We start from the raw sequence: 22,928 nt of genomic DNA on the forward strand, positions 1-22,928 counted from the left end.
TTCTGTTGGCAACTCTCCATAACTTTATCTAAGTGCTTAGTGATTGAAAGGCAGTGATGATTTTAAACAGTGACTCCACTTGGGCCCCAGTATAGAAGAGGGTTGCTGTGGAAGTCAGAGGAGGGTGGGGAAGGAGCAGTACAAAATCAGAATGCCTCCTTCCCCATGGAAACCTTGTACCCTCCTGATACAGGGGATGGTCTTAGAACCAAAAGCTCCCAGGGTGAGTCCGTCTTAGACACAACTGAAAGGAGATACAAACTGTCGCAGAAAGGTCCTCGTAGGTCTCAGAGCCAAGTGCAGCCTTTCTCAGGGAGCTAGGAAGCAGGTGGAGGAGGTTGGTGGAATTGCAGTGTAGAAAGGTCTTGGCAGTGAGGGAGCTGTGACAATGTGGAGACATCCTTGCCCAAATATGCTGGAGATAAGTCTGTGAAGTATTCCATGTGCCCTCCATGACTCAAACGATCATATCAAATAACGACAACAACAAGAGGGGATAGTGGTTCACACCTATAATCCCAGCACTTTGAGAGGCCCAGGCAGGAGGATTGCTTGAGGCCAGGAGTTCAAGACCAGCCTGGGCAACATAGCGAGACCCTGTCTCTACAAAAAATAAAAAAACTAGCCAGCCCTAGTGGTATGTGCCTGTATTCCCAGCTGCTTGGGAATCTAAGATAGAGAGGATCACTTAAGCCCAGAAGGTTATAGTGAGCTATCGTGCCACTGCATTCCAGCCTGTGCAACAGAGCAAGACCCTGTCTCTAAAAAAATAATAAAATGAAGGATATGGCCTTCTCATTGCTTAAGTGTTAAAATGTGCAAGACAGACAAAATTAATCCCAGGAAGGGGAAATCCCACCATAGAGACCACTGTGGATGAATTTAAGAGATGTGGGGAATCGAGAATTGTACTTGACTGCCAAAGGTGGGAAAGACAGGGTCTGGAGAGGAAAAGGGAAACTATTTGAGTTGGAATGTTGCTCATCCACAGAAATCCAGAGGCAGAAATGACCAGGACATATTTGGGTCACCATCAAGAGACCAAGCAGAAGAAATACATAGACGAGTGGTGGAAGTCGGGGTTGAAGAACTGAGTAGGGGAATATCACAAAGGGCTTTGAATGCCAGGACGAGGCTGGTAGAATTTGAAGGGGCAGACTCTATGTAAATTCTGAAATAAGAGAGTGTTCTGATGAGGATGGAGAGTGGAGGAGAGCAGCTGAAGAGGAAACCTCCATGGGAATGCAGAGGTGGGTAGTGATCAGCTGGATTCCATGGGGGCCACCAAAAGACAAAGGAGATATTGTTAATAACTTGGCAGGACTAAGTGATAAATCAGATATAAGCAGCAGAAAAAAGATTCTCAAATGACTACAGTTTGTCCAAAAATGTTTTGAGATTTGGATGGACAGGTAGTTCATCTGAGCTGAACCCCCATGGGGTGAGCAGGGAAGAAGGAGGAAGAGGCCCGATGTAGTGTGATGAAAAGGCACACTGGCTGAGAGCCAGCAAGACTGGGCTGCAACACTAAGTAATTTTGTGATCAGGTCCTGTAACTTGCCTTCATCTCAGCTTTTTCATTTCTAAAATTAGGAATTCTATCCAGGAAACATTTATTGAGCACCTACTGTATGCATCTGTCTGTCTTGTGTCTCCTCTGTCTTCTGGCAGCATGTCCAGTCAGGGTAGGGAGAGTCTCTGTAGGACCAGTCTCTTGTCAAGCAACCCTAGTGCCATTGATTCCTTTAGTAAATCTTGGCCTTTGCTTCCCTCTAGTGGCTTCTTAGTGCCACTAGACCTGTGCCTCTGCTCTTTTTGTCCCTGGAGCGAGAGAGCTGGTCTGAGCTGGTCTGAAAGTTAAGAAGATGGAGCTCATCATAAACCATGCGCATGGTCAAGGCAACAGGAGCAAATGGTGTCAGAGGGCGTGTCATGATAGTGACAGGCGGGGTGGCGGGGAGGCAGCGATAAGGAAGGCATGGTGTCGTGAACCAGACATGAAGCACAGGAGAACAGTCAGTCCCAGAGCAAAACCCACACAGTGAGCGGGGTAACCTGAGCAAGAAAAGAGCATGCGGTCACAGATAGGGTCCAGCTTCACACTGAAGGGAAGATGCAATCAGCGACAAGGGGAAACCCTGACAGTGATTCATCAGGGCCAAAAACTTGACAGGAAGGTGCTGTCAGACACTGGGCACCCTTTCCTTTGCCTCTGCCTCCTCTACTTGTTGCTGGGCACGTGCTCTGGATCTGGGGTGGTGCCAGCGCATTCAGAGGCGGTCTTGTGGTGACGGAGCTCAGCAGACCAGCTGGCGCGGAAAAGAGGCAGATGTTCGGGGGTCCCGCTGGCTTGTAGCTAAGCAGGAGTGAAGATGTTATCGACTGTCGCAGCCAAGGGAGGGCTCAGAAGCTAATGATACAAACAGCTCTATCAAATGGAGCAGTGAAGTGAGGCAGTACTGGGAAGAGCCAGACTCTTTCTGAGGACCCCATTCCTCACTCCTGGCCAGCACCCCACGCTTCTGCTGTTGTCACACTCGGCATGTACACACGTGATGTGTGTTCCCCAACAGACTGTCAGCAGGGTAAGGTGGGGACATCGTGGCTGTCCACCACACTGCTCTGTGCCCCACGCCCAGCGCAGTGGCTGGTGAAGAGGACGTGTGTGGATGAGGGGACTGGACACACTAGACCTGGAATCCTGCCTTTGCAGTTTAGCATGGTGTGATCCTCAGCAGGTCATTCTCCTCTCTGATCTTCAGTTTCCTCATCTATAAAATCAGATGATACCGTGTTTCCCCAAAAATAAGACCTACCCATAAAATAAGCCCTAGCAGGATTTCTAAGCGTTTGCGCAATATAAGCTCTACCCCAAAAATAAGACCTAGTGATGGGCGTGGCTATGCAGTGTATCTGCACAACCCATGCATTTCGTCACCGAGCAGTAAAGAAGACGAGCAGCCCTTCTCATCTGCCCCATCGTGACAGCTACTATCCCAGAGGTGACCGGAAAGGTGCGGGCAGCCCCACCAACAAGGTCAGCTCCCTCTGTGGGGTCCCCTCATCCAAGCTGAGGCTTTGAGAGGAAAATAACACATCCCCTGAAAATAAGCCCTAGGGTGTCTTCTTGAGGAAAAATAAATATAAGACCCTGTCTTATTTGGGGGGAAACATGGTAATGCCAACCTTACAGGACCCATGAGGATCAGATAATGTCTATGAAACAGCTTATAAATCATAAAAGCCCATACAAGTGTTAATTACTATCTTATTCTACCTGAAGATGAGAAATCAGCAGATGTCCACTGGCATTTCTTCTGGCCTGGGAGGCAGTGTCTAGGGATATTTGCTTTCTGAATCAAAGCATTTAGAACATGCTGCTGCTTCTAAACATACATTTGTAGTTCACTCCCACCCCGACACACCCAGCCTGTCAGTGGCCAGCTGCCCCCCTTACCAAGACAGTCCCCCTGGCAATCAGTTCAAGAATTCTCTTTCCCAGTCTGATTCCAGTCTGTTGTCCTCTAGGAGGCCTGGTGTAGGAAAAGGAGAAGTCACATCCATGGCTCACAAAGAGAAATTTTAGCCTAAATCATACCCTAAATCTTTTAACCCTGGCTTGGGAATGTATTGTTGCTTTTACTTTTTTTCTAGTCTGCCCATTTACTTCAATACGTGTCACTGGGAGTGCTTTGCAAATGGATTTCTACTCCGTAGACACAAGGTGTCAGTGCAGGAAAACACATCTCAGACACATGCTGAGTTACTACTACTGGATAAACCATAGGTAGCATTTATTGAGCATGTAATATGTATAAGGGTTTACCTGTGGTAACTCATGTAATCTTTGCAATAACTCTATATAGTAAAAATTAATATGATCCCTATTTTATAAATAAAGAAATTGAGCCAAAAGGAGGCTAATTAACTTGCTCAAGATTAAACAGATAGTAATGATGGAGGCAGATTCAAACCTAAGCAGTCTGGCTCCAGACCCAATAGTCCCACAAAACAGGAAATGAGGACCCACATCTGAATAGTTGAGGTTTGATAAAATTTTGTACTTTTGTGAAAATTGTCTCTGGTCTTTGGCCGGGTTTCCTTTGAAGCTCTACTTTCCAGTGTTGCAAAATCCACAGAGTTAATCGTTTGCAGGAATGCCTGGGGTGTTCAGAGAAGCCCACAATTTCTCATCTCTGTCTAGCTGATGACTTGCTCTTTTTAATTTCAGGCTTCTCCCAGCCATCTCTTCTCCCTTTTCTGCAGGTAGCCTTGGGGTTTTCAGTGCCATTTCCCATGGGCTCTTTGGCTTTCTATCAGGTGTGTTGCAGGAGAATGCCTTTCTGCCCAGGCACAATCAAAACAGCAGTGTAGACAGCCTCAGTCAAACACAAAGGAGCTGGGGGATGCCTTCTTCTTGGCAGGACAGTTACCTCCAGGATAAGGGTCAGTGTTGCAGAGGCCCAAGTTCATTGTCCAGCCCATCTCTTTTGACAGCCTGTGTGGGTTCCCCAGGGGTGATGAGATGAAGGTAGAAGGGAGGGGAAGTACAAGTTGCTAGTACTGTTTATTCTTTTCTCTGAGGGAAGGAAGTCTCTGCCATCACCCACACTAAAGTCAGTGTCTAGTGAAGTTCTGTGAAGCCTGGGTAGAGAGTATAGAGATAAGGAGCAGACACAATTTTGTCTCAGTTAGCATTTTCCTCCTCCCTTGCTGGAGGGCTGTAACTAGCATTGATCATTTTTTTTCTTTTTGTTCTTTTTAATTTTTTTTAATTTTAGCGTATTATGGGGGTACAAGTGTTAAGGTTACATATATTGCCCATGCCCCCCTCCCTCCTCAAGTAAGAGCTTCAAGCATGTCCATCCCCCAAATGTTGCACATCTTACTCGTTGTGGTTGTATATACCCATCCCTCACAACAATAATTTTTTTGTTGAATGAACAAAGGAATGAACATTCAGTGGAGCCAAATCTAAAACCCCATAACTTCCACCCTTGGTGTTACCTATGCCCATGAGCCGCACAGACCACATCTGTCCCATCTCAGGTGGATTTGTGTCCATCTGTAAGAAGCCTATAGTACATTGTCCCTGAACTGTGTCCTTATTCCTGCCTTGTTCTCCATTTTCATCTCCCACTTGGATGCACACATGGCAGCATGCACTTCAGGTTTGCAGATGACAAAGCTGGAAGGCATCACTACTGCGGTAGATGAGGGAACCAAGAATGCTACACCGTAGCTAGAAAATTTAATTGAACAATGATAAGTAGAAGATTCTTTGAGTTAAAAGCCTCAGGGGCCCAAGTACAGAAAGGGGAGGAGCTGGGTTGAGAGGCCCCTATGAATTAGATTGGGGTTTTTAGTAGGCTACATGTTCAATGGAAGCTAATGGTATGCCTTGGCTGAAAGGCTCTCAAACCACATTGATGGAAATATACGTCAAGACACGGCAAGTGAGCACCTGATACATCTGTACTGGGCAGACCATGTATAAAGGACTGGGCTCAGCTCTGGGTACCACCTATTAGAAGAGACAATGACATACTGACATTTATCTAGAAGAATAGAATAGAAATATAGGAAACCATACATTTGAGAGCAATTTAAAGGAAAATTTTAAACATTAAAAATTTTAAACATTAAAAATCTTAAAACATTAAGACTTGAGGAATTCTTATTCTAGTTTTCACATATATGAAGCTCTATGGGATAAAGATTTCTTCTAGATTACCCAAGAGGGCAGACTGAGAATAATGGATAGAAATTACAAAAACAAGGAAAATGTTCTTAAATAGCTCTCCACCAGGAGGGAACAGCTTCATAAAGTAGTTAGATATTTTGGAAAAGGCCCTGCCTTGAGCTTAGATTAGAAACTTAACTAAAGCCCAGTACAGTTTCTGGGTTTCTGTGATCTGTAATCTTAGCTACTTTGCCAGCTCTGAGTCCTCTGCAGCTTTGTCAAGCCCAACTTTGCAAGTCCTCTTTCCACACTGACACTAATCCATCTATCAATACATTAGGTGTATGCGTGGACCTAGAGCTTTGTGACATTCTTCTAGATCGATACAATCATTAATCTAGCAAGGCTTACTGAAAAGTGCTCTGAGCCTAGAATTTGAAAACCTGAGTCTGGTCCTGGCTCTGCTACCCACAAGCTGGGGTTCTTCGTTTTTCCATTCATAAAATAAGAGAGTTGGATAATCTCTGACTTTACTTGTATGCTCACTCACTCATTAAATCAACAAATATTTATTATCTGCTATCTTCTAGAAACTGTCTTCCTTAGATAAGTCCCTTCCCTTTTGGGTATTCATTTTTTCTTATCTGTAAAATAAGAGAATTATATTAAATAAACTTCTGATAGGCCATGAATCTATGTTAAAGTACCATCATCTCAGCCCACATTTCATTGTCCTGGCTATAAGATTGTCATGTAAGGCTCAGAATAATGCTTTGCTAAATCAAAAACTATTTTGTAGTTGAGGCATTTCTCAACTCTATTAACTTATTTTTTTAATATGCATGGTTTTTATTGTTTTATTTCAGCATATTATGGGGGTATATTAACTTATTTTTTAGAGAGAGAATGAAAGGATCAATTTTAATTTGTACATATCAAAGGTATATCACATTAAGAAAATTAAAAAAAGAAAGAGCCTAAAAGGAAAAAGTGGGAAGACAGCAAATGCTAATCGTAATGGTTAATACTCATTATTAAATCATATCGAGGCAAACTTTGAAAGTCTGAAAATGCCTTTATTGTATCCTCACTCTTGACTGATGCTTTATCTGGGTATAAATTCTGGTTTGGAAATAATTCTTCCTCAGAATTTTGAAGGAGTTGATCCATTTTCTTTTACATTCTAATGTTGCTGTTAAAATCTGCTGTCATTATGATTCTTGATTTGTTGGCTCTTACCTGATTTTGTTTTCTTCTCTCTCTCTAAAAGTTTTTAGAATGTCCATTTTACTGCCAATATGTCCTGACACTGTGTTTTATAGTCAGTCTTTTTAAAATTCATTACACCAGGCACTTGGAACATTGTATTAATTTGGCAATTCCTTCCCTTCAATCCTGGGAATTTTTCTTACTATTTATTTCTTTCCATTCTGTCTGTCCAGAACTTGTTAGATTGATTCTGTAACTTTCTTATATTTTCTCTTTTATTTTCCTCTTTCAGTGTTCTTGTTCTACTTTCTGGAAAATTTCTTTGACATTATCTTCCAACCCATCTATGAAATGTTTCATTTCAACCATAACATTTTTGACTTCTAAGAGCTCTTTCTCGTTCTATAATTTGTTGCCTTTATATATAGCACCCTCTTATTTTTTCATGGCTACAATATCCTCTCTTATCTTTTTATAGTGTCATTAAAGTTTTATTACCCTGCTTGCATTTTGTTTTCTCTTAGTTTGTGGTCCTTTTTGTTTATTTACTTTGATCTGAGAGAGAAAGGCTTTTCAGAAAAGTCTAGTGATCTGTAGTTGACTATTCACATTTATAAATGAGGCACAAAAAAATCCTACTGTATATTCTGTAGAAGGGAAGGAGCTTATTGGCTGCAAGTTCTCACTATGAAGTGATCTGGCAGGCACTGGAGGTTTGGGGGCAGGGAAGGGTTTCCAAATGTCAGTATTTGAGTATCTGTACATCTTTTTGCTTTCGCTAATGAATGATCCTAAACTCCGCCTAAAATATTTATATTTGGCTGCTAGTATTCTGGGAGCCAAAAGGGACAAGGATGATGGCCATCTCCCCATTCTGTATTTAGGCCATCATTGGATTTCAATTTGTCAGGAAAGTGTACATGTGATAGAGGAGGGATCTAGGGGTCTGTATAGACATTTATCCCTTCTTCTTGTCTTAGTCCCACCTATATCTCCACCCTCATGGCTTGAACTTCCTGAGCCTGAGGGTTGTGCAGAGATAATTGGCAGAAACATGCAACTCATTTTCACATTTAACCCAGTCAGATACCATTCTTGCATCTGCTTTCTGCTATTCAAAAAAAATTGACTTCTCTTATTCACTATCATTATATCTCCCATTCTCTTTGTTCTTGTGGGTTTATATCTCCCCACACCACCATCACCTTATGTCATTTTTGTCAGGTCTAGAAATTAGTGAAGATACAGCCAAATGATTAAAGGGCAAGATAATTTTTTTTGGAAAGCAGCTCAAAACTAATAATCTGTAAGACATTGATAGAAATAGGTGGGTAGTCAATAAGAGAGACCTCTCAGGTGTTATAGACATCTCAGTTGTGTATCAGGCAATAATTCATGGAATGTATTCACTCATGCATTCAACCAGTATTCATTTATCACCTGCTATGTGACAAGCATCACTCTAGACTGGGGAGATATGACCATGACCAAGACAGAGAATGCTTCTGCTCTCCTGGATATTATATTTTGATGTAGGATAAGAGCAACAAATAAGTTAACAAATAAACAAGATAACACATTAATGATAAGTGCCCAAAAAGTTAAATAGAACTATGTGCTCGAGAGTGAATATAGAAAATATGATACTCACAAAATGTTAAAACTGGAAGAGGCCCTGAAGTCCAACTTATTCATGTTAAGAATGAAGAAATTCAGATCTGGAAAGGGGAAAAGATTTGCTGAATGTCATGAATAAAACCTGCACCAGCACCAAGGCCTCCTGATTCCTGCCCCTGCATTCCTCCTACTATTAATTATTGTACAATCACAAGACCTACAGGATCACGGCACTCAGTTAAACACCATGGGAAACAGCTAAAGCAAATAGTTCCTTCAGTTGCAGTCAGTAGCAGCCCTGGCTCCAGCAAGCAAAGAAAAAGCAAATTGTAAGCTTCAGCCTCTTAATTGGACCTGGCAGCTCCATGGACTACCAACATGCAAATTAAAGAAATCCCAGAGCTCCAGAACAGTGTTCCTAAATGCCCAGACATTGCTTTATGCATTCACTTCAAAAATTATAACCAACTCAAGATAAAAGCACAGCACTAAACTTGTATAAAGAGACTTAGTTTCTAGAGAGCTCATTGGAGTTTGACAGTAGTGCAGGCACAGAGATCTAGGGGGAAAGGATTTTGAAGCTGCTCCACTGATACACATTAGCTACTTGGGGCTTTCCTGAAGCTTCCATAGTCGTCCTGGAACAAAACCAGAAACTATCCATCCACCACCCCTTTTCTCCCCTCAAAGTATTATGCTTTCTTGAAATATTCACATTTTTCCCATTACATTTGTTGATTTGCTTTAGAGGTTGTTGATGCTATTGTTACTTTCATTATAAAACAATACTTATGTGAGAAACATTAGGCAATACTGGAAATTGGAAAGGAGGGAAGTTACCCAGTGTACACCACCCAATAATACCAATGCTAACATTTTGATGATTTCCTTACTATTTGTTTCCTATGAATAGAGAGTTGTTAAGGTGTTGATGATGTTCTTTATATAGTTCTGTAGACAACTGTACATCCTGTCCTATTTTTTATTTGTGACTTTATATGAGATAAGCAACTTTTAAGCTATTACAAAGCATTATAAATATCTAATGACTGCATAGTTAATCATTCACTTAATGGATGTATCATAATTACTTAACCATTCCCTTCTTGTTGGATTTTTATATTTTAGTTTTAGGGATGTTTTGATAGTATTGTAAAATTTTCCTCTTTTGAAAAAATGCTGTTACGAACATCTTCATGCTTAAAGTCATATAAGTGCAGCTGCATGTCACTCATATGGTACATCTCTTTTTTTTTTTACAATTAGAAAGGAATCATATAATAGTCTGCTTTGAGGCATTTCATGACTCTTTGACGGTGGAATTCTAGGCATTAGCAGTAGGTGCAGGGAGTGTTGAGGTGAAGAGAAAAAGACAATTTTTGCATAGGAGTTGTGTACCCTTGAACCTGTGCCAAGTAGACATGATCCAAGTTTACATGTTTCTATGGTTAGCTCTGGCCTCCTGTGAGGCCATTCATACGTAGGTGTTAATTCACATAAGCTCTGTGCCTCACCCTGGCCAAGAGTTGTGGAGGAATCAGGTGGAAGGAGTGAGCAGGCTGGCAGCCAGGAGAGGCGGAGGAGCAGGTCTGACTTATCTGATGGGCACTCTTGAGCGGGACTCTCCCTGTCAAGAGTATCAGGCCCAGGTGTGTGGTGAAGCGGTTTCAGAAGCTGACCTTCACAGTCCGCAGAAGGCTCGGATGGCAGGTGTTGCAGGCAGTTATCAGACTCGTGGGAAACGGGTGCCTCTTCCCATCATGGAAGCTGCTTGCAAAGGGATGTGGAGTGAAGCAGCGAGAGTGAATCCTCAATCCATAAAGGAATCCTGGATCCCACCATCCCTTTGTTTTTAACAAGAAAAGCATATGCTGAGTTGGAGGATCAGTTCTTCTAGTTGGCCTCAGTTAGGGCAAGACTCCATGAAGATTATTAAAAAGGGAAAAAATGTGATGTATTTACATAATAGTTTATATGTATATAAACAGTTCAATCAGTCTATTCCCAAACATGCCATCAAAACTGATTTCTTTCTTCATTGCTTCTCTATTCTTCCCCCCCCAAAATTTAAATAGTAATTAATTAATACCTCCAGGACTTGCTTTTTAGATAAATATTTGGAGAGATAACTGCTCAAGACACTGTCTTGAGTGATTTAAAGTTATTATCTCTTTTAATCTTCACAACAACCTAGGAGGTAGGTACTGTTGCTATTCCCAATCCAGATGAGGAAACTGAAGCAAAGAGGTTAAGTAACTTGCACCTGGTCACATGGCTGGTGAGGGGCTCCAGTGCCCACGCTGCCCCCAGAGAATCAGGTGGAGACAGGACGCACAGACGCTAAGACTCTGAAATGACAGTAGTAGAATGCTGGGAGTGTTGTCCTAGCTCTCTGAATGCCATTAGAAAACCATCAAGGAATAAGTGTGTTCTTTTCCATAACATGAGGAAGCTTATAGGGGCAATCTGGCTCACACTGTTTATACTAGAAGGAGGTTCAGTTAATCTCCAAATACTAACCAAGCAAAAATAGACCTAAATGAAAGTGAACATTTCTGGCAAATATGAGTAAGAACTTTGAACATGCAGATGGGGTTACTAAGGATGGTTGCAAATCTCACCTCCCCCCACTGCCCCACCCCCATGTGTGTAGCCGTCCATGCTGGAAAGAAGGCAGCACAGCTATCACTGAAGAGTGGGGAGGAAGGGGAGGGCAGGAGGGGCTCCTCCTGCTCCTCTGGGAAGCACTGCAGAAAGTGGAGGAGGCCAGGTCCACCCAGGGATTGTTTAGCAGGGAAACAGGCCCCTCTAGGAATGCCCAGGACCCAAAAGGGGGGAGACTGGAAAGTAAGGACAAGGATTAGATGGTGACTCAGCAGCAGGCAGCTGGAGGAAATCCAGGCAGACAATTAGCATCAAAAACGTTTAGCAGGCTGCAGGCAGAGTTCTGCCAGAGAAAATATCTAAGAAGCTCCCAGGAAGGGGGCCAAGACTCAGGCACAAAAAGCCAGACAGGAACTCAGTGCTGGAGTGGGGGATACAGTGAAGGGAATAAGATGAGAGGAGATTCCAGAAATGGTCAGAGAAGAACCAAAAACACACCTGACTTTATGCTGAGATTCTGTGCTACCAGCTCAACTCCCTACATTTCCCTGAGTAGATATAAGTTTGGTCTTAGGGTCTGGAATAGGATTGAATTGATAGTTTAGAAGTTAAGCATCCACAGCAGATGATAAAATTGTATACAGTGAAAATATTAGCATGATATGGCCTTGGAGTTTTGAACAGGGTGTAATAGGGCTTCCTGGTACCCAGAGAATCACATCTCACTCCCCACCATCCCCTTACCCCAGGTTCAGCAAGAGGATGGCCATCTAATGGGAACATTGTACACTAACAGACTAGACCCAAGCATGCATCGTGAAGGGACAAAAACCCAAAAGGCTACTGGGTAGATGACCTTAGAGAAATCAGGGACCCTCTTAAAGAGAAAAGTAGGATTTTTACATTAGATTGGTAAAAATGATCTGCTACGTAAGGCCTGCTTTTCTCTTGAGAAATATTTAAAGGAAGAGAGGAGCTGATTGCTAGAGGACTAGCATAACTCAGCAGTGAGTAGAAAGACATGCAAAGTGAGAGGACAGTCAGCAAGTTACCCATGTGTAAAATCTACACGGGATGCCTTAAAGGTGGAATCTGCAGGTAAAAAGGGGGAGGCTGAGCCCTGTGCAACATTTGTGGGCAGACTACTGGCAGTGGTTAAAGCATGCAAAGAGGCGGCCAGAGATGGTGAGGAAGTTATGAATAAAGTCAAAGTTTAGAGCCACGGAAGTGAGAGAGTGGGTAGGGGAGGGGAAGAAATAGGCATCAGAGAAGTGAGAATAGGGAGTGGTGAGGGAGACTCTCTATACACTCAGGAGTAAATAGATCTCCAAGGAATTGACAATTTTTAAAATCTTGCCTTTAAGTAATCCAGGCCAGGCACGGTGGCTCATGCCTATAATCCCAGCACTTTGGGAGGCTGAGGCAGGAGGATCACTTGAGGCCAGGAGCTTAAGACCAGCCTGGACAACATAGCAAGACCCCACCCACCCTCCATCTCTACAAAAATTTTTTTTAAAAAACTTAACTGGGCATGATGGTACACATCTGTAGTCCTAGCTACTCGGGAGGCTGAATTGGGAAAATGCTTGAGCCCAGGAGTTTGAGGTGGCAGTGAGCTATGATCGCACCACTGTACTCCAGCCTGGGTAACAGAGCAAGACCTTGCCTCAAAAAGAACAAACAAAACAAAAAATGAAGTAAGTCAATAGGCAGGAGATGTAAAGTAGGCTGAGGCTCCCTCCGTGCTGCCTCAGCTGTGAATGGTCCCACCCAGGGAGGGACCGAGTGGTCCATAAGGGGCAAGGAGGGTCGGTGGGGAGCGGTCTTACCGCTCCTTGTCAATGCCTTAGGGGTTGATAAGTCAACAGGGGAAACTGAGAGATAAGCTGCATGTGGCATCAGCCCATTCGGGGTTGCTTTGGGGCAGGTAAGCTCTGCCAGAAAAAGGAAAATTAGAAAGCACAAAGGGGTCATCTCTGAAAAAGAAATGTTGAAAATGAAGCCAAATGCAAAGAATATTCTGTGGGCCTAAAAGGGAAAATTAGAAAACAAATACCAAGAAATATTTTTAAAAATCAAATGATTTGCAAAGCAAGACATTTAAACAGTTATTAAGAGGTTGTGGGGAGGAAAAGAATTAGGAAATAACAGAAATGTCATTTACAACATTTTCTACAACAAGCTGTTGGATAAAACCGATTTAAATTCCTGGGAGCAGAGATTTCACTCAGGGAGAAAATGTGCCAGAACGAAGGCTTGCGGGGAGTCGAGGCTGCAGAGGAAGAAGCATCACATCACGAGTGGGAACTCATTCACTGGTCCTTTCCCAATGGAGAGAGGAAAAAGAGAAAATAATGACCCCTGGGCTTCCTGAGATGGAGACCTGCTGGCACACACTGAGGAGCAGAACTGGTCAGAAAGGGAAAACAAAAGCATGTGTTTCTAAGAAGCTGATAATTTAGTATTTGTGAGGGAATTTGGTTCTCATTGGTTAATGCGGGGCACACTGTGGAATTTGCTTTCATTAGACGTGACTCACCACAAGCAAGGAGAAGGCTTACGACACTGCTCTGTGCATGAATTGCATTTAAAGATCGCAAGTACAAGGCTTGTAAGGGTGCCCAGATCCCTCAAAGGTCTGTGGTCCCTCTGCCCTTGACTGTGCCCTACTGGCAGGCTCTTGGAACGCTCCAATATGGTTCCAGTCCTGGGTTCCCCTCAAGCTTCTCAAGCGTGAGCCCCAAGTCCCCTGGGCACCCTAAAGCTTCCCCATTGCTCTGGGGAGAGGATGAGGAGGGATTGCCTAGGGGCAGCTCTTCCTGGCCACTGCCTCCTCCTTCCCTCCCAGCCCCTCGCTTGCCTGCCACTCATGGGAATTCCCTTCTTGCCTTGGGGTGGGCACCTGGTGTAATAAATCCTTTTGACCAAGACAGTCATCCTGTATTTGAACCGCAATAGTTTTCTGGCTGCCTCTAAAGCTTGAGCACAATTATCTGTTAGGTGTGAGCACCCAAGCAATTGCCAGTTGACCATCTTTCCTCTTCCTCCTTTGTCTGTCTGGCTGAGTCACACTGCCATCAAGGATGGTTTCTCTCCAGAAACTGCATCTTGAATAGTGGAGACACAAAGCCTGGCTCTTTATCCTCTGCTACCTTGTCCCCCGCACCCCACCTCTCTACCCTGACACCCCACTGGTGGATCTGGTTGTAATTTGCCCTAGTGGGCAGTGGGCCTTGTGTCTGGGTGGCATGCTGGGCTGTCTGTGACCGGAGTATCAGGCCCTCTCTGCTCTGCCTCAGCAGTCTGCAAAAGGACCACACCCATCCCTGAAAGGGCTGCAGGTTTTGTCTCCAGCTGTGTGCATACTTGACTCCAGGAAACCCTCCGAGTGCCTGGTGGTGTAGCAGGGGAGCGGCTCCACCAAGGCTCAGCAATAGAAAGTCTCTGGGTTAGAAGGAATTTCATGGTCATCTAGGCCAGCATTCTACAAAGAGTCCATTAGTGGGAGGTGGCAAGAATTTAGTAGGCTGCCATTAGCAATGGAGAAAAAAATAAAATAGAACATCAGAGTGAAAATTAACTTTCAGTGATCTATATATTCATATATAGCATACCCTGGTTAAAAATATAAAAATGTTTTTCTAACAGAGGGTTGCAAAACAAAAACTTTGGAGACCTATATAGGCCAAACAAAGGACCAGTATCTCAGGCTGCTCCCTCCCACCCCTCCCCTCTCCAACCACAAATATCTAAAAATATGCGTGTAATTTGCCCTGTGTTGTGTGGTTTAAGGAGTATGGGATTTGTGGTTGAGGTCTGAGTTCAAGTCCAACAGGGTGACTGTGGGAATACCATCCAGCCAGTGTGTTTCAGACAGTGTTCCAGAGACCTCCTTTACATAATCATGACAGGGGGATGTCCTTGATAAAAATAGGTATTCCTGGGCCCTCTCCAGGCATACTGAATCCTAATCTGTGACTAGGGAGGGGCAAGGGAGGGAGACACCAGGGAATCTGCATTTTTATAAGCTCCCAAGGGAACTTTTATGCCTGCTCCATGCCCAGCTTCTGATATTTAGGTCATTAAATATGAAATTTCCAATTTTGAATCAGAAGTTAAGTTTATTATATCTCAAACCAGAAGTAGTACAATTAATCAAAGTATGCATTTAAACTGTTGACACAGTTTTGCCATCTTAAGGGTAGCTTGCTTATGACAACAACGAAGAAGCCTGGAGAGCAAGTGGCCATGAAATCACAAAAGGTATTTTCCATAGCTTGTTGAGAATTGAATATTTTTCCTTGCAAGAAGTGGTCCAAAGCCTGGAAGAAGTGGCAGTCAGTTGGTGCAAGTTCTGGTGAATATGAGCACAACACAGAGTTTCCAAGTCCAGCTTCTGTAGCTTGAGTGGCATTGTTTTTTGCAACATATGGTCTTGCAAGAGGATTGGCCTGTCTCTATTGACCAATCTCAGCTGCTTCATCACAGGGATCCTCCTCATTTTGTCCAACTGGTTGCAGTAGACATTAATCGATTGACCAGATTTCATGCAGCTGTAGTGGATCAAACCCGTGCTGGATGACCAAACAGACACCATTAGCTTTTTTTTTTTTTTTGGTGAATATTCAGTTTTGGACTGTGCTTTGGCACTTCATCTTTATCAAACCATTATGCTGAACACTTGCTATTGTCAAAAAGAATCCATTTTTCATCACATGCACAATACGGTATAGAAATAGTTTGCCTTTATGTCATGACAGCAAAGAAAGGCAAGCTTTGAGATGATTTCTCTTCTGATGCTCATTTAATTAATGCGGTACCCATTGATCCAGCTTCTTTACCTTGCCCATTTGTTTCAAATTGTCCAATATTGTTGGAATAGTAACATCAAACCTTGCTGCTAATTCACTTGTCGGTTGAGATGGATTCACTTCTACTACAGCTTTCAGCTCATCATTGTCCACCTTGGTCTCAGGTCACCCACATGGCTCATTTTCAAGATTAAAAATCACCAGAATGGAACTTTTCGAACCGTTGATGTACTGTGCATTCATTAGCCACATCCTCCCCAAACACTTCGTTGATATTTCAAGCTGTCTGTGCTGCATTGGTTCCACGACAAAACTCATATTCAAAAGTAGCACATATTTTTGACTTATCCATGATTTCACAAAAATTGCTCTAAAATTTTTTTGGAAAGATAATCACAAGCCAAAATATGCATTTGAAAGAATGAGGATGTACCTTCAGAATAAAAAAGAAGTGTCCAACTGAAATGTCAGAGATATCAACTGTCAAACTTAGTACTTAAGGAAATCGGACATCCCATACTTAATAACCTAATATTAACATTTCTGAGCTTGAATTTCCTAACGTATGAGGTGGAGATGATAATACCACCTGGGAAGGCATCTTGCTAACTGTAAGAGCACTCTACAGATGTGGGCTCTTCCCATCCCACATCATCCTCCCTAAAGGACATCTGAAGGAAGACAGCACCAGGAGGGTGGCGGTGGGGTGTATTTAATGGGACCAGGAAAGGTAAATAGAAAAATGAGCCAAAAAACATGTTTTTTTCTTCTTCTGTTTCTTTCCACCTTCTGCCCTACAGATTTCCCTTCCTGATCTAATCCCAGGCGCAGTGCTGTGCCCATCCGTGTTAGTGCATTTAGCTTAGACTCCCTGTGAGTGGTGGGGATGCATATCACCAGCATCCATCTGAGGCATCATTTTAACCTTTGCCAGCCCACTTTCCCAGCCCATTCAAGTCCTTTATAGAAATTTCTCACAATCCTGAATGCTGTGTTTTGGTCCAGGAGAAACCGTTGATTCTCTACTCACTGTGACGTTCGCTGTGTATACCGTTCGGCAGAAGCCACCTGGAATGTGTGTGAAATGGCACACAACGTATTTGGACTAGGGCATTAGTGTGGCTGCTGGTGCAGAGAATTCAAGCCCCGAAGGCTTCATCAGAGATGCACAGACTGAAATCGAGTTCCCTGGAGGTGATACAGGGGCTTTCTCTCTGAATCGTTGTGTGGGGTAAACTGCAGGGGTAACAGGCTGGCGAGCTGGGCCTCTCGGCCTCCCCATTCCTTCCCTTCTCTACCTCTCACTCTGCCCCTCAGTACAGCTGCTCTTCCAAGGGGAGACTCTGCTTAGTTCTCTGAGCCAGATTCCTGGAGCACTTGGCACAGGTGTATGTTTTGAGTAAGACATGGCCCTCTTCTTCCTTTTTTATCCTTTCCCCTGGTCCCAGTGGCTCAGACAATGTGAAACAACTTTATTCCCCTTCCAGATAGAGAGTGTTTTGCTTCTGCCTTTGAGTTGAAGCCCCATTCTTTGGGGGGAATACTGACAGCCTCTATTTTAGTCTAATGGCTCCAGTGTTGGGTTAGAAGGAAGGGAGGTTGTCTGTTCTGTTATTCTCAAACATCACCTAGAATTGAGTGAGACTGAGTGAGTTAGAAATAGGCGTCAGTAGAGGGCATGGTAGAGTTCTTGGAAGGAATAAAGGGACACACATGGAAGGGCTTTAAAGGCACAATTAGCTGGCAGCTTGGCAAAGGAACAATGAAAAGAACGCTAAGGAAGCAGGAAGGAATTAGAATCAAGGCCCTGGTTCTGGGCAGGTGTCAGACTGTGGCTGCAGCTAGAACGCCTGAGTGATCCAATGGCACAGTGCTAATGACTTCTTTTCTTGTTTTCTTTCCTGTTCCCAACCTCTTCTACATATCCGGCCTTCTCTCCACCCTGAGTCCTCTCTCTCCCTTTTTCCCTTCTCTTCCCCTCTCCTCCTCTCTCCTCTTCCCTCTCACCCTCCATCTCCCACACTCCCCCTTCTTCCATGCCTCACATTCTACTCCCCCCACCCCAAGCTCTCTGGCGGATGCGAGTTGACCGTGGTGCTCCAGGACTTCAATGCAAGCCATAGCAGCGAGCTGACCATTCAGGTGGGGCAGACGGTGGAGCTGCTGGAGCGGCCCAGCGAGCGGCCTGGCTGGTGCCTGGTCCGCACCACAGAACGGAGCCCGCCCCAGGAGGGCCTGGTCCCCAGCAGCGCCCTGTGCATCTCCCACTCCCGGAGCAGCGTGGAGATGGACTGCTTCTTCCCCTTGGTGAAAGGTAGGGGCGAGGGAAGGGGAGGGAGACATGGACCAAGAAGGCCACAGGCACTGGCCTCTCACTGAAGAACGTCATGGGACTGGCCTGTCTCAGGAGCCCATTTTAACCTTGTGAGATCTCTCTGGGACCTGGTTGTGAAGAGAATGGTTTGGAAGCTCAAAGAGAAAGAGCTACCAAGTAGCTCTGTGGCTTTGGAAAAGTCATTTAACCTTCCTGAGTCGGTTTCATCATGAAGGTTGAATTAGATGACCGCTAATATCTCTGCAGCTTTGCCATTGTGTGACCCTACATTCAGAAAAGTCCTCTTCTACCCATGGCCAAATACAGCCTAGACCCTCTCTCCACTCACCCAGAGGTGCCAAACCCATGAAGATGCTGCAGCTGAGTTGGATGGGTCCTCCCTCAGCCCCGCCAGGGTTTGAGGCCCATGGATCATTTACATGCTTTTGACGGATAAATTATGCAGGCCTTGGCTTTTATGTAATCTCTGTGTTCCCTCTACAAGCCTGTTTGTTCACTTTTTCTCATGTCAGGGAGACTAAGCTATTCAGAACAGTGATTCTCCAAGGGTGGTCTCTGGATTAGCCACATCAGCACACCCTGGGCACCTGCTAGAAATGCAAATGCCCAGACCTGTAGAGCCCAGCAGCCTGTGTCTTCATGAGCCGTCCAGGTGACTCTGATGCACACACTCAGGTTTGAGATCTAGGCTCACACCTGTAATCCTATCACTCTGGGAGGCTGAGGCAGGGGAATTGCTTGAGGCCAGGAGTTCTAGACCAGCCTGGGCAATAGTGAGACCCTGTCTCTACAAAAAATACAAAATTATCCAGATGTGGTGGAGTGCATCTGTAGTCCCAGCTACATGGGAGGCTGAGGCAGGAGGATCACTTGAATCCAGGAGTTTGAGGTTGCTGTGAGCTAGGCTGACGCCACAGCACTCTAGCCTGGGCAACAGACAGAAACCTTGTCTTCAAAAAAAAAAAAAGTTTGAGATCCACTGACTTCAAAAGTCAGAATTTGCAGGGGCCTTGTTGAGATCACGTATTTTACATTAAGGAAACTGAGGATGCAAAGCCAGGTATTAGTTCTGAGCTTATTTTTGCAGGGATGTCCTCTGAGCAGATCTGTGCTAGACGTTTACAGGAAAGGAAGCAAGAAAAGGTCTGGTTCTGTCAGGAGGCAGGAATAAAGGTCACCATGAAGACCTGCTGCAAGCTCCTCTGTAGATACTGTGTGGGGCTTGTTGTATATTGGAACACCCCCGTTTCTGGAATTCCATCTGGTCCATCGCCACAGTCTGACTTCCTCCTTTCTTCCACTAGATGGCGGAGGCGGGCTGCATTATTTGTACTGCTGGACTTCCTCCCAGACTCCCTGGGTTTTTTCCACCAGGAACCATATTCGAAAAACATCCCCCTGATTCTCCTCCCACGCCCACCCCCAGCAGCCATGCCCTCAACTCCCAATTTAGTCATTGCCTGCTTTCCACTTTCCTCTGAAAACTAAAGAGGGACTGTGTTGGGAAGCTGTGTGGGAACTTGTAACTGCAGGTGCAGCTCCTCAGGCCTTTGAAGTAGCTGCCTGGAGAAACTCCTGGGATCAGGGAAAAGGAAAATCGGGGAAACTCAGCAGCATGGTTCTGTTTGAAGTACAGCCCAGGGGAAAGTGGAGCACACAGAGGGTAGGTTATTCCAAGGGTAAAATGAGTTAATACATGCAAAACACAACAGTGTGTTACACTCAGTGCCAGTTGGTTGTCATGATAGGTTATTGTTGTTATATCATTTGTTATAGATTATCCAGCAAAATAGCTACAGACTCTCACAAGTCCAGTTGAGAGACCCTGTCTGCAGAGACAAAACTAAGGACAGCACTTCGTTTGCTACAAAAGGCTGACTTTCCTTGGATCCTTAGCTATGGGTCCTTTTCATCAGGAGGGACTTGGCTTCAAGGGGAGACTTGAGCCTTCCTAACCTAGACTTTCCAGCCGGTGGCTGGAGAGAGTGTGCATCCCTCCCAGTTGGGCCCACTACATCTGAAACTTGGCAGGAACAAGCCCAGGGTGGAGATCAGCGTCAGCCTCAGTCTGTGCTCCAGGAGTGGGAGGTGGAGTCCTTCTGGGTAAGAACCCTAGAGAGAGGGCGCCCTCTCCCCTCTTCGCTACAGGATAGGTTAGTGGAGATTTAGCTAAAAATAGGATCTGAGGACCAGGAATAGAAAATAGAGGCAAGAGGGAAAGCAGGGAGGGAGGCTGTCCTAGAACTTTCCAGCTAACTCTGACAACTAGCATGGCTTCAGAAAGGTACCACCAGGGCCTGCACTGATTTCCTTGACTCTTGTTATTTGCACATTGGTTCCTCTCTCAAGCATGAGCCAATTATGTGGGGCCTTCAAATGGCAGCCTGTGAGCTCCCACTATCCTCTCACCTGTGTGGGCTCAGAATACAGAGGTGTCCAACTCTCAGCAGTCAGATCTAAGTCTCCATCCTCCATGGAGCATCCCCTATATCCTTAATAAGACCCCTGTGAAAGTATGTGCTCTCATACACATGCCCCAGCTTGGAGATCCCTCCTTCCCTCTCTAGGACCTACCCAGAGTTGGCCTCAGCCAAGACCCATCCAAGCTTGCTGCCTGCTGGAGACCTACCTTTGCTTCTCTCGGCAGTGACTTGTCTCCAATGGAGTGCTCTACTTTATGGGCTATGCACATGTTAATTTAAAAAAAAAAAAACACAAAGTTTATATTTAATAAAAAAAAAAAAAGGAGAGCTTTGTTTCTCAACTTGCAGTGGCCATTCTAACAGGAAACACTACTCCAGCCACAAGTCAGTAACATGTGTTTCAAGTGAGAGATAAAAGGGAACAGGATCTTATGCTGAGTGGGGTGGCTAATTATACATGTTTAACAAGCTATAGGAAGAGTCATGAATACTTAGAAAGGAAGACACGCATGTGTGATTGGGCTTTACACCTCCTAGCCTGTCATGGCTGGGAACTCAGTTTTAAGGCTTTGTTCTGGGGTCCCCTTGGCTGAGAGGGGTTCAGTTAGTAGGGGGCTTAGGATTTTATTTTCAGTTCACACACAATTAGCTTGAGAATAAAACTTTATTCTGGAGGTTGTGGAATAGGAGAAGATGGCTCCACCTGGGGTCATGCAGGTTAGCATCAATTTCTTTTTCAATTCCTGGAAAGGAAATGGTCCTCCTAACCTTTGCAGAGAGCACCAAGTGAGAAGCTGTGCGAGGCAGGGAATATCTGTGTGGCTCAGGCCTTAACTGTCACCCTCAAAAATGGGGGCAGAAGAACCACAGAATGTTAGCACCAAGGCGGGAACTTGGGTACCACTGGAACAGGGTTCTCACCCCTGGCTGCGTGTGACATCACCTGAGAGCTTCTAAAATGCACTGCCAGACCCCACCTACAACAACTGCAAGTCAGAGTCTCAGGATGAGGCCTGGGGTGTTTTTTCACTGTGCCATAGGAAAGTCTTAGGTGCAGCCAGGGTTGAGAACCAAAGCGCTAGCCCAGTCTCCTCTCTTGCAAGGGAATTCTCAGGCCCAGGAAAGCAAGGTGATCTCCTCAAAGCCAAGGGAAGAGTTGGTGGCTGCCTGGGGCAGGTGAGGGCTCCCAGTGCTTCACCTTGCTGTGTGCACACACATTCTGCCTTTTGGGCTTCTGGGCAGCTCTAGGGCTCCTCTCTGCTCTTCTGTCCTCTGCCTTCTCAGAGGACAGTGGTTGGTTATTTCCTCCTATATATTTCCTATACATCTGTGGTGCAACTCATGATGGGGTTAATGAAAAAGAGCAGAGTTCTGTGAGAGAGCTGGAGTGGGGCTGCCTTTCCTATCACTTTAATGCCACCCTGACATCTTAGGGCTTCCCACTGGGACCTAGTCCTTCCTTTCCACAGTCCCCTCTCACTGTCACAGCAGCAGGTGGTAGAGGGCAGCACCTCCCAAGGGGCAAAGACTGTAGCAGTGGTTTTCAATTCTGGATGCTTCTTAGAACTACTTGGAGCAGATTTTTTTTAATGCTGATGCCCTGCACCCCAAAATGGGGCCTGAATAGACATTTCTCCAAAGAAGATACACAAATGATCAATAAGCACATGAAAAGATACTCAACATCACTAATCATTAGGGTACTTCTGCTTTAGGCTCCAAAACCCAGTCTAGGTTCCTCCCTACCCAGCTGGGTTCCCTTTCTTTTCCTATGTACTTTCTTCCCTGGCTGGGGTGAGGGTCAGGAGAAGCTATAAAGGAAGTGCCTGTCTGCTTAGTGGAACCAAGCCCAGGGCTCCACCATGTGCCTTATAAGCAGATGCTGCAGAGGATGGGGCAATGGCCCGTGCAGTCATGGCTTGTTCATGGGGAGTCCTTTCCCTTGGGGTCTCCTGGTGATTTCTGCTGTTAACACCTACCTGGCCTCAGGAACAGCTTGCCCAGGCAGTGTACAACAGTTAAGAAAGCTTGGACTCTGGAGGCAAAAACCACCAACAGCCTGAGAACACTGAGCAAGTCTGTGTTATCATCAACTTATGCTAAGTTTGTAGTCAGCTCACAAAAATACCTAACATTTATTGAACCTTACTATAGGCCAGGTTCTGGGTTAATGTTTTTATACTAATGACAGTAATGTTTTCCTCATTTTACATATAAATAACTGAGTCTTGGAGAGATTAGGTAAA

General features: G+C 44.7%; 1 protein-coding gene across 19 annotated transcripts in view; it reads left to right on the top strand.

Annotated features, from left to right (window-relative positions):
• The window catches only part of KALRN (kalirin RhoGEF kinase), a 653,674-nt gene that overhangs the window by 494,912 nt on the left and 135,834 nt on the right, over window positions 1–22,928 (top strand). For all 19 annotated transcript variants that reach the window (XM_020287013.2, XM_020287027.2, XM_020287016.2 and 16 more), the window contains one exon: window positions 17,992–18,238. In XM_020287013.2, the coding sequence (XP_020142602.1) occupies window positions 17,992–18,238 (247 nt within the window). The remainder of the gene's footprint in view (window positions 1–17,991; window positions 18,239–22,928) is intronic.

This window comes from Microcebus murinus, chromosome 1 (genome assembly GCF_040939455.1).
Source record: "Microcebus murinus isolate Inina chromosome 1, M.murinus_Inina_mat1.0, whole genome shotgun sequence".
NCBI classification, from domain to species: domain Eukaryota; kingdom Metazoa; phylum Chordata; class Mammalia; order Primates; family Cheirogaleidae; genus Microcebus; species Microcebus murinus.